At 39.6% G+C, this 13,805-nt stretch overlaps 1 protein-coding gene across 4 annotated transcripts; it reads left to right on the top strand.

The window, feature by feature from the left end:
- Window positions 1-1,007: 1,007 nt before the first annotated feature.
- Window positions 1,008-7,940, top strand: pcgf1 (polycomb group ring finger 1). 4 transcript variants are annotated; one of them, XM_069716518.1, is made up of 10 exons: window positions 1,008-1,113; window positions 2,356-2,461; window positions 2,638-2,790; window positions 2,937-3,008; window positions 3,378-3,483; window positions 3,635-3,677; window positions 5,700-5,756; window positions 6,037-6,123; window positions 7,356-7,436; window positions 7,758-7,940. In XM_069716518.1, the coding sequence occupies exons 1-10, from the start codon at window positions 1,027-1,029 to the stop codon at window positions 7,806-7,808; spliced, it is 843 nt and encodes a 280-aa protein (XP_069572619.1). In that variant the 5' UTR covers window positions 1,008-1,026; the 3' UTR covers window positions 7,809-7,940. The 4 variants fall into 4 exon arrangements, 3 of the variants coding, with proteins under 3 accessions (XP_069572619.1, XP_069572621.1, XP_069572622.1); XR_011311726.1 differs by lacking the exon at window positions 7,758-7,940 and having other exon boundaries at window positions 5,710-5,756; XM_069716520.1 differs by lacking the exon at window positions 5,700-5,756.
- Window positions 7,941-13,805: the final 5,865 nt, after the last annotated feature.

The following is a 13,805-nucleotide window of genomic DNA, read 5'->3' as shown; positions in this document are numbered from 1 at the left end:
TTCAAGTTTTCCAAACAATTTTCCTTTTGTGTGAAAGAAGCTTTTTTGAGCATTTAAAAAGTCCAACATGTCAATTTTTTTTGTTTTTAGTTTTGTTGTTGTTTAAGTGACACATTACTTGTTTCAGCATATTTTTTTGTTTTCACTTTTTGATGCAACATTGCCTGTTATTAATGACATATACATCAAAATGTCTGCCATGATTTACCATGACCTAATGGGATTGTGTGCAGAGGCGAAGGTCAGCCCGCCCTCCATGATGTCTGTAGTCAAAGGACTCAGGTTACAACACCTACCATGTTCTGTATGTCGGTGAGGATTGTGGTTTCACACATTGTGTGGTGTTTACACCACATTTCACCTTCTCTGCTGGAGCTCATTTTCGCATATATACCCCCACCGCCCCCCATGTCCGCCTGGACCAGTCCCAAATATATTTATACACCTTATCAGCAGGCTTTTAACATACTGTACAACTACACTACATGATTTAATCGTAAAAAGATTTCCATATTTAATCCAACAGAATTAGACAATAATAATAGAAATATAATGTTTTATGTGATTTTTAAATGAATATTAGCAGATGCAAAAAGCTGCACACTAAGCGAAGTGTGTGCCTGCAGTGCCCTCTATTGCCCAGAATCCAGACTGACACGTGGATGAACCATTGACTGAAAGAAATGAACACATCCTCGACTGAAAGATGAATTAGTGTTGGACTAGAGAAAATAAAAAAATAAAAATAAAAACATTAAACCAAAACTAAGAGGTAAATATAAAATCTTTTTTTTTTTTTTTTCATTTACAAATCCAATAGAAAAATCCTGTGTGAGCATGACAACATGTTTCTGAAAAACACATGTTAAGGTGAGGTAGCTTTTTTTATTTGTTATATTACTTATCTATTATTTTTTTCACCCCCCCCCCCTCTCCCCCCTGATTATATTTCGCAGCTTCGCGCCTCTCAGCGTTGCATTAAAATGTCACTTCCGGTTTACCCGGAAGTTAGCATAATTCCCAAAGATGGCGGAGCAAGGTCCGATGGCCATAGCGATGCGGCTACGAAATCAGCTACAGTCCGTCTACAAACTGGACCCGCTGAGAAACGAGGTGAGTGAGCGCGTTGCCGGAGCTCGTCCGGACGGGGGCTACGGGGGAGACGCGCGGAGACTCGGTGTGCACCGGAGACTCGGTTGTTGTTTTTTTTTTTTTTCCCCTCGCACGCGCTAACCGGGAGACCGTTGTCGTCTCCGCTGATGGAGCGAGAGAGAGAGAGACACGGAGCATGCGCAGAGGGAGGGAGGGGGGCCCGACCGTGTTGTTCTGCGGAGCCGCGTACCCCCCCCCTCCTCCTCCTCCTCCTCCCTTCCGTTAACCGTTAATTTGTCCGTTTTAAGACACGTTCATGTTGTTTTTCTTCCATTTTTTTTGTTTTGTTTTTAAAACGTGGAAGTTTATTTGTAGTTTCAACGTTGTGCGCGTGAACGAGAGAGGATCGATGACGGCATCGCGCACTTGTTGATGGGTCTCTCTCTCTCTCTCTCTCTCTCTCTCTCTCTCTCTCGGTGCCGGTTCCGGTTCCGTGTTTCTGGCTGCAGCAGTTTTTACTTCGTTTTGGTTTCACAGACTGCAGTTTGTTTTTGTTGTTGTTTTTTTTAGTGGGATAATTTTGTTTGCTGTTGCGAGTGTGAAAGTGGGTCAACAAACGACGAGCCTCACCGCACTTGTTTTTATTTATTGTTATTTATTTATTTATTTTTGTCCAAAATGTCCCCCCCGGTACGTTCACTTCTTGCTTGGCTTCATGGAGGGAAGTTAATCAGCCGAAAAACATCTTTATTGTTTACTACCCCCCCCCCCTCAAAGGTCAAAGGTCAGGGTCAGCTGGCGAGGAGGACTCTTGTCCTGAAATACTTGAGTCGGAAGAAATTGTTGGAAATACTTGAGAAAAGCATCATTTAAAAAAAAAAAAATGTTTTTATGGAATTAATACTTAATACTACAGCTGTTCTTTCAGTCTTGTCGCTTGCCGGTTGTGCGAGTTTTATTTTGCAAAATAAAAATAAACAAAAATTGGACGGCGGGGCTGTGCTGAAAGGTTGACATATGATATGAGCACAAGTTTGCGACCTCACAAACTTGCAGGAGTCCAAACAGCACGGCTGCTGAATACGGGTCGTGTTGAGGAATTTTGAGGCATCGCCTGTATTTAATGTATTTAAACAAGACAAGACCGAAATATCATGCTCATACCAGCCGAAAGAACCCACGATACGCACGCTCTGAAGTTTACGTGAAGCTTTGTAAACTTGTAGAATTTGTAAAACAGCTGTCTTGTTTGCTTTCCCTAAGGAGGAGGTCAAGTTGAAGATCAAGGACCTGAACGAACACATCGTCTGCTACCTTTGCGCCGGCTACTTCATCGACGCCACGACGATTACAGAGTGTTTGCACACCTGTGAGTTTGAACAGAGACGATCTGTTTGTCTTCATGTTATTCATTTGCACAAAGTCTCGATGTCATTTTCACAAAGTGTTTCTCGGTAGGATGCGGTCATCGTGCTAATTAAGGACGTGTTTCTCCTTTTTAAAAACATTTATTTATTTCTTTATTTTTTTTATTTGGTCTTACAGTCTGTAAAAGCTGTATTGTCAAATACTTGCAAACGAGCAAGTATTGTCCGATGTGCAACATCAAAATCCACGAAACGCAGCCGTTATTGAACCTCAAACTGGACCGAGTGATGCAGGACATCGTCTACAAACTGGTGCCCGGGCTACAAGAAAGTAGGTTTTAAAATTAAAACAAAAAAACAACGACTCTCTCAGTTGTTTGTTACCTTTTTAAAGCGCAGCGTTAGTAATTGATTCTCTGATCGCTTGTCCAGTTTCTGTGGTTTATCCTATAACGTGTGTGCTTATATTTTGCTCAGGCGAAGACAAAAGAATAAAGGAATTTTATCAGTCACGCGGGTTAGAGAGAGTCGTCCAACCTGGCGGAGACGGTAAGTCTTCTTCTTCACATTTTTTGCAAATCGAGAAATGTTGTCACGAAGTAAAATTTCTGTTACAGCTGCTGGTCGTTCATATTAATGACAGATATATATATATATATATATATATATATACATGTTGTTGTTTTTTTGTCTTTGTTGATGCATGAGCCTAAAATTTTGCAAATGTGTTCTCACTTTTTTTTTTTTTTAAAGTCTTATCATGCAGTGATTTGCGAGTCCTGAGCGCTGCTCGTGTTTTTCCCCAAAGTTTGCATTTAGTCTGATTCAATTTGGACAAACTAAAATATAAAAAGCCTGCTTGTTGCATAGTTTTTTTTATTTTCTGATGTTCACCAGCTTTATTTCTCTTCTCTCCAGACGGCGTACCAGATTCCACCGGTTTACCTTACACTAGCTTCGACCACTCAAAAGCTCACTTCTACAGATACGACGAGCAGGTTTCGCTCTGTTTAGAAAGGCTAAGGTAGGCTGAACTTTTTTTTTTATTATTTATTTATTTTTTTTTCCTCTGTAACGGATGTAAGACATTTAAATAAGACTGATTTCAAATGAATGCATACAGGTGAAATTTGTGCGTGGAACGTAACGAAGCATGTTTTTGTTCGTCTTTGCAGTTCATCGCTCGCTGGAAAAGATAAGACGAAACTTGCCCTTCAGGTACGTCACTTAAACCAGTCAACCGTCCCGCGTGTGTTGAGCATTTTATGTCAGTAAAAGTCTGTGCGCTTTTGTGAAAATTGTGGAGCTGGTTGATGTTTTGAAAAAACGTGTCCCCGGGGGCGGCGTTGTGAAGCCAGATCTGCTCTTAACTGCTAAACAAATAACATGTCACCGTTGACAACCGCAGAAGTCAGAGCTGGTTAGTCAGGCTGCTGCTGATGTCTCATACTCGCAACGAGGCATTTAATCACTCTTCCTTTGTTTTTGTTTTTTTCTTGGCGAGTTGTTTTTGACTTTCCGTCTGTAAATTAGAGGCTCGAGATGTTTGATTAATGTATTGTAATGTTTGTTTTTGAATTGCTCGGCGGGGCGGGGGGGCGTAAAGTGCTGCCCGATAAGTTGTCACCCTCTGAATAAGAACGCAGTCAACATCTGAACTTTTAGAGCTCCATCCTTTGTGACAAACAAGGACGTTTAGGACATAAAGAAAAACAAAGTAAACTACGAGGAATATTGCAGAATTAGATTTGAGTAAAGATTGAGGCGCTAATCGCGACGTGAAGCCAGTAGTTCCCGTGGCGATGGACGACTTTACACGGTTGTGGCCGAACATTCACTCTTACAGTCGTTCCTCACGCCTGCACTTACAACGTAAAAAAAAAAAAAATGAAATGTGCAGGTGGAAATTTATGCTCGGCAAACATTCTCATACTCTGTAAAACTGAAAAATGCAGACTCGGTGGAATTGTAGGTGGGTTTCCTATTTTTTTTTTTTTTTTTTTTTTTTCTGCCGAACCCTTTTGACAGGCCTATTTATCACGGGACAATGAAATTGCTTACTGCTCAGATTGGACAGAAACAAAGATTACAGAGGGAGCAGTTCCAGGAAAACACACTTAATTATTCGACCATCATCACCACCACAAGCGCAATGATGTCGTTCTTCCAGCAGAGGGCACCGCTGTTGTTGGTAGTCGCCTCATTGCTGAGCCACTCAGTCATTTTTCAGAGCAGAGAGTCGCTTATATGGGAGAAGTGACCTTTTATTTCACATGGTCTACATGATATATTCAAACTGACCAGAGCCTTGTTTCCTTAGTAGTTGTTTTTTTTTTTTAATCTGGATTTATAGTCTTCAAAACCAGAATACAATCAATCATACGACGGCGTTATTGCATCGTCCTCTTTGAAGACTATTCAAAGTTAAAATGTTGTGTTTTTAGTTTTTAGGTTAGGTTTATTTTTTACTTTGTCATCGCAATATTAACACGGGCGATAGAAACAGCTCGGAAACGCGCCGAATAAGAAAACCCCACGCGTTCGCTCTCGGCGTGTGAACATTGGGGCCGTTCAGATGGACGCGGACATCCGATCTCCGCTTCAGTTCACGGTCAAAAGTGCAAAATGCGCTCGCGGCGGCGGCAGCGGCCGCAAAAAAAAACCAAAAAAAAAACGCGAGCAACTCCGACGCTGATCACGTGACGTCACTTTGAACACTTACTCGCGGAGGATGTTTTTTTATCGAGGTGTAAATTCTGCAAAAGGAACGTCTGGCTGCACTTTAGAAAAGAAGCACTCCGGCCTTGCGGTGCGTTTGTGGGGGAAAAGGAGGGTTTTTTTTTTTTAGCTCTTTGGCTTCAGAGCGTGTAATAAGTCAGCTGGGACCAGGAAACGTCCAGCAGTAAGCGGTTTTCTTTGTGGGTTGTTTTTTTTTTTTTCTTCTCTTCACTGTAAATCTAATTGCAACGGGAGTGTGCCACGCCCTCGTTCATTCACTGCTACCTTGATATTTGTTTTACGTTTCTTCTGTTTTTGTTGTTGCAGGGCTACAGTATAGTCCGGATGGACATTTATAAACATTCAGATATTTGAATGTTAAAATATGAGACTGCATCGTGTACTGCTAGTTTTTACAGGCAAAAAAAAAACTAAAGAGACATTTATAACCCTGGCTTTTATTTCTTTTTTTTTTTTTTTTTTTTTTTTTCAACTTTTTCCTCTTTCTTGACTAAATATCAGTCTTCCATAGATGGTACTGGTAATACAGAGCAAGTTCAAAGTCTACAAGTCCAAAAGGTAAATGCTTCCTTGGTACAGTAACATGTTAAATGCTGCAGGGGAAAGTAAGACATCTTAAGCTGCAGTATGAACCAAAAAAAAAAAAAAAAAAATCTCCCCGAATAGCTCCTCAGTGGTTACACGAGTTGGCGCAATAAGCACACAAAGCGCTGCCGGTCATAATTTATTGTAATTTATTAGAAAGACTGATCGTATTAGCTCGTCTGAAGTTTTACGGCGTGTCGTTTGACCTCTTTTCTTTTTTTTCTTCTTCTTTTTTTTTTTTCTCTCTCTGCAGCAGAAGTTTGTTCGCTGTTCGGTCCGAGCGGAGGTGAGACACCTACGGAAAGTCCTCTGTCATCGGCTAAACGTGGAAAAACACCAGGTCGGTCAGGAATCCTTCTTTTCACACGATGCCGGACTGAATGCCGAGACGCATCAAACTCACATTTTATTGCAACATTTAAAAAAAAAATTTTTTTTTATGACGACGAAGACGGCGTTTCAAAGTTGTGTTAAATTACAATTTACAGCAACAGCATTAGCGCGTGAAAGAATGGATCCGCTCCACTTGTGGCGCCCCCTACTGTTCGTACGGCGCAAAGTAATAATGAGTTTCAGCAGGTGTCGTGTAAAATCATCTGTTAGGACACTACGTTTGTAAAGAATGTGAAGATGCTTTGAGCAAATGTTAAATTGATACTCACCTCAGGCCCACTGGATCGCAGATGTTTTCTACCCGACACGCTTGTTAACACGAGATTACAAAAAAAAAAAAAAAGAAAAAGGAAAAACGTGACTCCTTTTGTTGAGAATTGATGTTTTGAAGGAGAATATTCATAAACTTGTATCGCGTTTCGTCCTTTAGTCTGACGTGGCTGAATGACTTTAGGCGGCTGAAAAAATAAAAATAAAAAGCATTAATTGGATGTTTTCAAGTTCAAAAGGCCGTCATGCATTTTGCAGTAATCACACAGAGTCGTGGGGAAAATGCCAATTTGTCACGCGCAGCGTTGTTGCATCACTACCAGGATATGTCTACCATTTATATTTATTAATCACAGGTGAGCTGCGACATTACGTCTGCCTCGCGCTGCATGAGCTTTTATATGCGAGAGAAGGTTTTATTTGTCACGCAGGGCTGCGACAAAATGGATTTGATATCCTTAATGCAGTTAATAAGCAAAAGTATCCGTAGTCACAAAGACGGAAGATAACCAACGACAAGGTAAACGACGATTATTGCGTTTGTAGTTCATATTACACAAAAACAATGACGATAACGAGTCATTTTATTTATTTATTTTTAACTCTAAATGACAAACGGGGATTCTTGAGCAGATTGTTGCAGTTTCTGAAGAGGAATAAACGACTTCCTGTTTTCGTGTCTCGCTCAGTTTGTTGGTCGGAATTTCATTTTCCGATTCGATATATTTAGTTCGTCTAGACCAGAGTTGCTCATGTACGCTTTCAGTGAAGGAGAAAAAAAGAAAAAGGTACTCGTGCTTCCTTCTTTCACCTGCAGCTGATGGCTTTCACTCCTATAAAATAACCGCAGATGCTCCTTTTTAAATCCCCCCCCCCACACACACATCTGTTCGTGTGGTCTCCCTACAGGTCCAGATGTTGTTCAATAACGAGTCTCTGCCCGATCACATGACCATGAAGCGGTTGTGGCTCTCGCACTGGTTCGGCAAGGTACAGTAAAACCCAATGTCAAACATTCCTAAACACTGAACGCATTTCTTTTGTGGCGTAATTGAGTCGGATAATCAAGTTCGTGTTTTCATAAACACAGTTTTATTGTATTCTGTTGTCATATACAGTAACTTCCGATGAAAGTAAACACTGATGCTAAATACAGTCATTGCGTGACCAGATGTAGCCAAATGTTGTATTATCGTGAGACCCAAAGAGCTGTTGATCTACGCTCTTAAACGAAAGTCACAAACACCTCTCACATTATTCATTAATATTTCCACCACGCCTCTAATGTTTCATATCTTGTCTCCCCTCCAGGCCCAACCGTTAGTTCTTCACTACACCGTCAAAGACAAGAGGCCCAGATAGGACTCCGTTTTTCAGTCGGGACAAAAGCTGTGCATATTTTGTACAATACATATTCTATTTTAATAGTGTTTGTGTACATATACTTATTTTCCTTGTTTTGTATTTTTGAAAAAAATAAATTTTTAAAATGGAGGGAAAAAAAAACAACAACAAAAAAAAATCAAAGTTTTGTTTTCGTGATTGAGAGGATGCTTCCATCGACTTTCAAATCCGCACACCTCAGCAAATCCGTTCATTTGTCGAGCGGTTGAAGTCCGCCAAGACAAACTCGTGATGGCTTCTGAGTCGCCGTATTGGAGCGAATGTAATTAGTTTACTGTAACTTTCTTTTTAAAATCTCTTCAGTTACGGTTTTCCTTCACTTCTGTGTTATTTCTGGACGTATTTTGACACTTTCCATGTAAACCGAGAGATTATTTATCGAGGAACTTGTCCTGCGCACGGGACCCGTAGACACCACCTTTACTTTACTCTGTCGCTATGAGGTCATCTGTCGCGTTCGGGCTCCTTCTCGCTTGTTTATTTATTTCAAGGTAACTTAATTCGCCAACAGATGACGCAACTAAACTTTTTTACGGCATTTCTTTCGAACAATGTACAAAAAGAAAGTTGTGTTTTATTGTCCTATAGCTGAATTGAATAATTAGGTCATTTAATCACCATCAACAAAGAAAAAAAATAAATAAATCTGTTGATTACAACTGATGCGAGTGGGAAGTATAGATGTAAAAACACTGAAACACTGATTGAGTATGAGCTCTTAAAGTCAGAAGTAGAATCTGTTCTGTCGGCGGCTTCTTGCTCCCGAGTTTGTCTGGACACGTCTGCGTCGGCTGTACACATCTGGACGCTGCATATTTCCTCCAATCCTCCTTTCAAAACCTTTTTTGTTTTGTTTTGTTTTGTTTGTCGGGTCGGGTTGCATCGAAGACCGAGTGCACAAATTCTGGACTCTTGACTTAGTTGTCGTTTTGAGGCCGCCTTGGTCCATCCTCGGCTTTATCCTGTTGCGTTTTTTGTTTGTTTTTGTTTTGTTTTTTTGCCTGCGCTAGTTTGGATCTGTGTATTTCCTGTTTTTTCTCTGGTTCTGTGGCAGAGAAGTAACTCCAGGTCAAGATGCTGCTACCTCCAGGCCTTTTTTTTTCTGCATTATACAGTAGTATACCACATTGTTTGACCAAAGAATACGAATTCAATTGTTTATTTGAGCTTTTTTTTTACTGCTTTAAATTGATCTTTTGCCATATTTAGAAATTAATGAGGCCTTTTTTCTTTTTTTCCAACAGTCTCCAAATACCTTTTTTTTATTTATTTATTTTTTTACAATTTGCATTCAGTGTAGTAAAGTAAGTTTAACGCCACCCGGTCTGAACCTTTTGAACCTTGTGTTGCCAAATACGGTTTCCAAGGTAAAAAAAAAAAAATTAGTCACTACTTCTTTTTAGAACAAATTGTTGAATCTCCATTAAGTTGAGTCGTTTTCACAACGTAACATTTTTTTTATTTTTTATTATTGCTGCTCCAGAGGCGGAGATGTCCTAAATCTTAGCCCCTCGTGTGGGCCAGGCTCAAAAGTTGAACTCCCATTTTTATTGCTGCGACTCGGTAACATCTTTCATGAGATCCTGCATCTGATAAATGTCCGAATCTATCACGCACCACACTCCGAAGCTTTCTGTTGTAAATCTGCGGTCCTCCGGCCTGATTAAAGATCACTCTGAGGAGGTTTTTGGACTTTCGAGAGCTCCGCTGCAATAATCTTTACGAGTCAACTGATCTTCATGTGTAAAATCAGCGGAGTTCCTCTTTATCGTGGCAGAATACAGAAGCAGCTCAGCTTCTTATTTATTTTAAATACTTGAGACACTTGACTGTGGTGATGTTTTAGTCCACATTTTAGACGCTACCACAAAAAGCTGAAAGTTGACTGTTGAGACTTGACGAGCTTTTAAATCCGTTTTAATCTTTCATACAAAGCAAAAACCGTCCATCTGCAAACTTGACCTTTTTCTTTTAAATTGATTTATTTTTTTTATCCCTACAGTTTAACTGCCCCCCCCCCCCCTCTCTCTTTCTCTTTCTCTCTCTGTGACTCTTTCTCCCTTCTTGCAAACCCACTCCTCCCTGATCGGCACTAGGTGGCGCACTTGGTGCTTTTTCAGGCCTCAGCAGAGCTTTGTGTGTGTGTGTGTGTGTGTGTGTGTGTGTGTGTGTGTGTGTGTGTGTGTGTGTGTGTGTGTGTGTGTGTGTGTGTGGGTGAGAGAGAGAGAGAGATCTGGTGAAAGGAGAGACTCGGTTAAACCTGAGGCGGGCAGATAACGTATACAAGCCTTGTATCTCCTGCCTCTGCTCTAAGTAGACTGCGGTGCTGCGGCCAGATGGTCTCAGCAGCACTTTACTGGGTTACACCGAGACTTTCTTAAATACCTTGTAGCGACATTAACCTTAAGTACAGAACGATACCGTAAATGTGTTTAATGGCTTTTTAACATTTGGATAACAGGACATCGAGCTCGTGTTTTATTTCGGTGCTACACGGAGGAAAATGCTGATAACGTGTCTGAAAGGTCAAAGGTTAGAAATGGAGTTCAGATTTCATGTGAAAGAGGAGCTCGTCTTCATCAAGGGCAGAACAGTTTTCCACGCGGGGGTCGGTAACCTGCGGCGAGGCGGCTCCGTGTTGGACGGAGAGATGCTACAAACTAAAAGGACGATGTTTGGGCTGAACTTTCTTCCTTTTTTTTTTTTTCCAAAACCAATTTGTTTGGAAATAAGGATTCTAATGTTTCCTTTTAATATTAAAACGTTTAAACATTAATATGCACCTTTTTGGCTGTTCCTATTAGGGCACGTTTCCAAGTGAAGAATAATCTCAGTGAAAAGACACGCACACGCACGCACACACACGCGTGTGCGTGTCCCCCCCCCGCCACACTTCTAGAGCCTGAGCGTGTCCCTTCGGGCCACTCTCGTGTTGAAGAAACGATAATCCCCTCGAGCGGTGACCTTTGGGCCAAAATAAATGTTTTCAGGTTTCTTTTCCAGCGCTTCGGTGAGATTGCAGCTTGTCTCTGTCGTGGCTCTTCTGGGTATTATTTGTTGTCATTATTGTACTCTTTTATAAAAAAAAAAAAAACGAGTGCATCTAAATGTGGCTCCAGTGATTTTTTTTTTTTTTGTCGTCGCTGTTTTTTGGGGAAGGCCAGTGGCTGCTGGTGTGTGTAATTCACTTTTTATTATTTGAAGTAGTACTATCAATACATACATAAAGCTATAATGGTTAAAAAAAATAAAAAAATAAAAAAAATAGTCAGTTATTGATGAATAAAACTCAAATATGAATAAAATTAGCAAAAATTGTGGAATTTAAAGTAAAACCAATGAATTTTAAAACTAAAATTGAGATAAAGGAGCAAAGATGTTTAAGCTCAATACAATTTACAATTCTTTTTTTTTTTTTAAATCAGTTCTTTCAAAGCAGTGATGTTCTTTACAAATAAGATGTTTCCACCTTTATCAGGGTTTTTTTTTTTTTTAATTTTTTTTTTTAATCTATGAGGACTCCACCCGTTTTCCTCTGACTTTTATTTAAAGCTCCATCCTCTACGTAGTTCCTGCTGCCAGTCCAGAGAGCCTCCATAATAAAAGGCCTACTTGACTTTTCAACCTCCACGATTCCAGCCGATTACTTCTATTGTATCTTCCAGCCTGCTCAGTTTCTCTACCCAACTCCAAAAAAAGTGGGGTCGTAGGGGGTCGGGTGGGGGGGGGGATCGGTAGGTCGGTCGGTCCTAACAAGCCCCTTAGTTTCCTCTTAGTCTCATATTCTCTCTGATTTTATTATTATTATTATTATTATTATTATTATAAGTTTGATGACAGTGAGAGGTCCTGATGTCATTTGGTTACATTAGAAAACTTTTTTTTTTTTTTTTTTTTTTTTTTTTTAAATTACTGAGTTGATCTGCCTTCAAAATAAGTGACAAAACAATTATTTAAGGTTTATTCATATTTTACAGTCTGTATTTTTGGGAATTGATCCAAACAAAATTTAAAATGGTTCAAATTCTGTTTTAAAATGTAATTTTTTTTTTTTTTTTTTACAAATTTGAGGGTAAATAAACTAGAAAAGTGAATAAATAAAATAAATTCTCGCAAATAACAATTCGACAATCATGAAGCTTATGCGTGTAATGTATGTCCAGGTCTTTTAAATTCAAATATAAAACGAGCTCACTGACTTTGGGAAACATTTCTGTGCGCAATAAAAGCAATACAAATTTATTTTGCGGGCCGGATTATATAAGAGCAGTTGATTTAGAATAAATAACATAAAACTACAATAACACACACCAAACTTTTGATCCCGCTATAAAACTGTTGCAAATGGTCGACGAGCAGCAGCAGCAGCAGCAGCACGTCGCATTTCCACTGCCTCCCATTGAGGTTTATTCATTAGGACCCTCACACTCACCCATTTGCTATTCATGGGAGACTTTTTTCTCTCTCTCTCTTTCCAAACAAACCCGAGTCAAGAGTGGCAGATGCGTGCCATTATTGCCCACGGGCTCGGTGGAAGCTGTTTTATGTAAGGCAAAGGCGGGTTAACCTAATCAATCACGTCGACTAGTTGTGTTAAAGACGATTCACGGTAGGTGGAAGAAAACATATGGCGCAGGGGCGGAGGCAAGCTTCTTTTTCTTTTCCCCCTTAACACCGCGGCCAGACCGGGACCTTCTTGTGACAAGATGTATTCAAAGCCGGGAGAGAGAATGGGAATAAAGGCGGAGGGCGGCTGCTAATTGAAGTCATGGCACTCGAAAGGTTGAAAGTGGGGGTCAGCTATTCAAAAACGAGTCCCTTTTTTTTTTTTTTTTTTTTAACCAAGCAGAGCAGATTGTAGGGTGTTTATGTGTTTTTTTTTAGGGTAAATCCGATGGTTATTTTATTCTAATAACAATTAGATTTAGTGCGTCCTTAGAATTCCTGTAGAGATCTACGCAGCGGGGACATACACAGGATTTCTTTAGGGAATTAAAGTGACATCTAGAGTAATTTTGGTGACTCTAAAAATCTATAAACAACCCCTTGTAATTTATTTCTTATCGTCTGATATTCCTGTTGAAAAACACTTTAGATTTTCCCTCCCTTTAAGTGTTTTTTTTTTTGTTAATTTAAAATTGAATTTATGACCTTCTCGCACAATCACATGCAACCGCGCCGACAGCCTGGTGAAATGTCATATAACCTTTATTTACATAGATGCTGATTAAATAGAATGTTACAATAAAATTATCGCATAGGATGTTTGATCTATATACAGAAGTCAGAGCGTGTAAAAGTTTGCGGTCGATGCTTTGTTTTGCGCTGCGAACAGGAGCGACACCTTTCCTCTCAGGGCAGCAAAACAAAATGGAAAAAAAAATACACGTCAGGTGGGATGGACCGACACATTGACCCCGGGTTGTGTTAAAAAAAAAAAAAAAAGAGGAGGAGGAGGAGGGTTGGTGGTTTGAATATTTGGCAGACTCTGTTCTTTAACAGGAAAAAAAAAATGCGAATAAATGGCAAACAAAACAAAACAAAAAACCACTTTTCCATCCTCTTTTAAAAAAAAAAGGAAAAGAAAACGAAGCTGAAATATTCAAAATGTATATTAAAATGTTTACACAGTTTTCATTCTCCCTGTACCATAAGCAAGTTTGTCTGAAAGGAAACCGTATATTCTTCGAATATTGTGGTGAAACTTAAACCACAGACTCGGAAGGCTTCACAAGTCCGATTAATAAATTAAAAATGGAGGAAATCAAACAAAAACAGGAGGAAAAAAAAAAAAAAAAACTTTCCTGAAATGTTTATATATGTGTATATTCTCCTTTTTGTCCATATCCGTGCAAAAGTTTGGGAAGAAAAAAAAAGTCCCCTATTTGATTTTTTTTTTGATTTTTTTTTTTTGTGTGTGTTTTTTTGTTGTTGTTGCTTATGAAAAAAAAAAAA

Source organism: Brachyistius frenatus, unplaced genomic scaffold, assembly GCF_029030835.1.
Source record: "Brachyistius frenatus isolate BFR_SWC_R1_liver_20210118 unplaced genomic scaffold, ASM2903083v1 Contig_158, whole genome shotgun sequence".
NCBI lineage: Eukaryota > Metazoa > Chordata > Actinopteri > Embiotocidae > Brachyistius > Brachyistius frenatus.
Note: the sequence above shows the minus strand (reverse complement) of the source record. Positions and strands in the feature narration are given on the sequence as shown.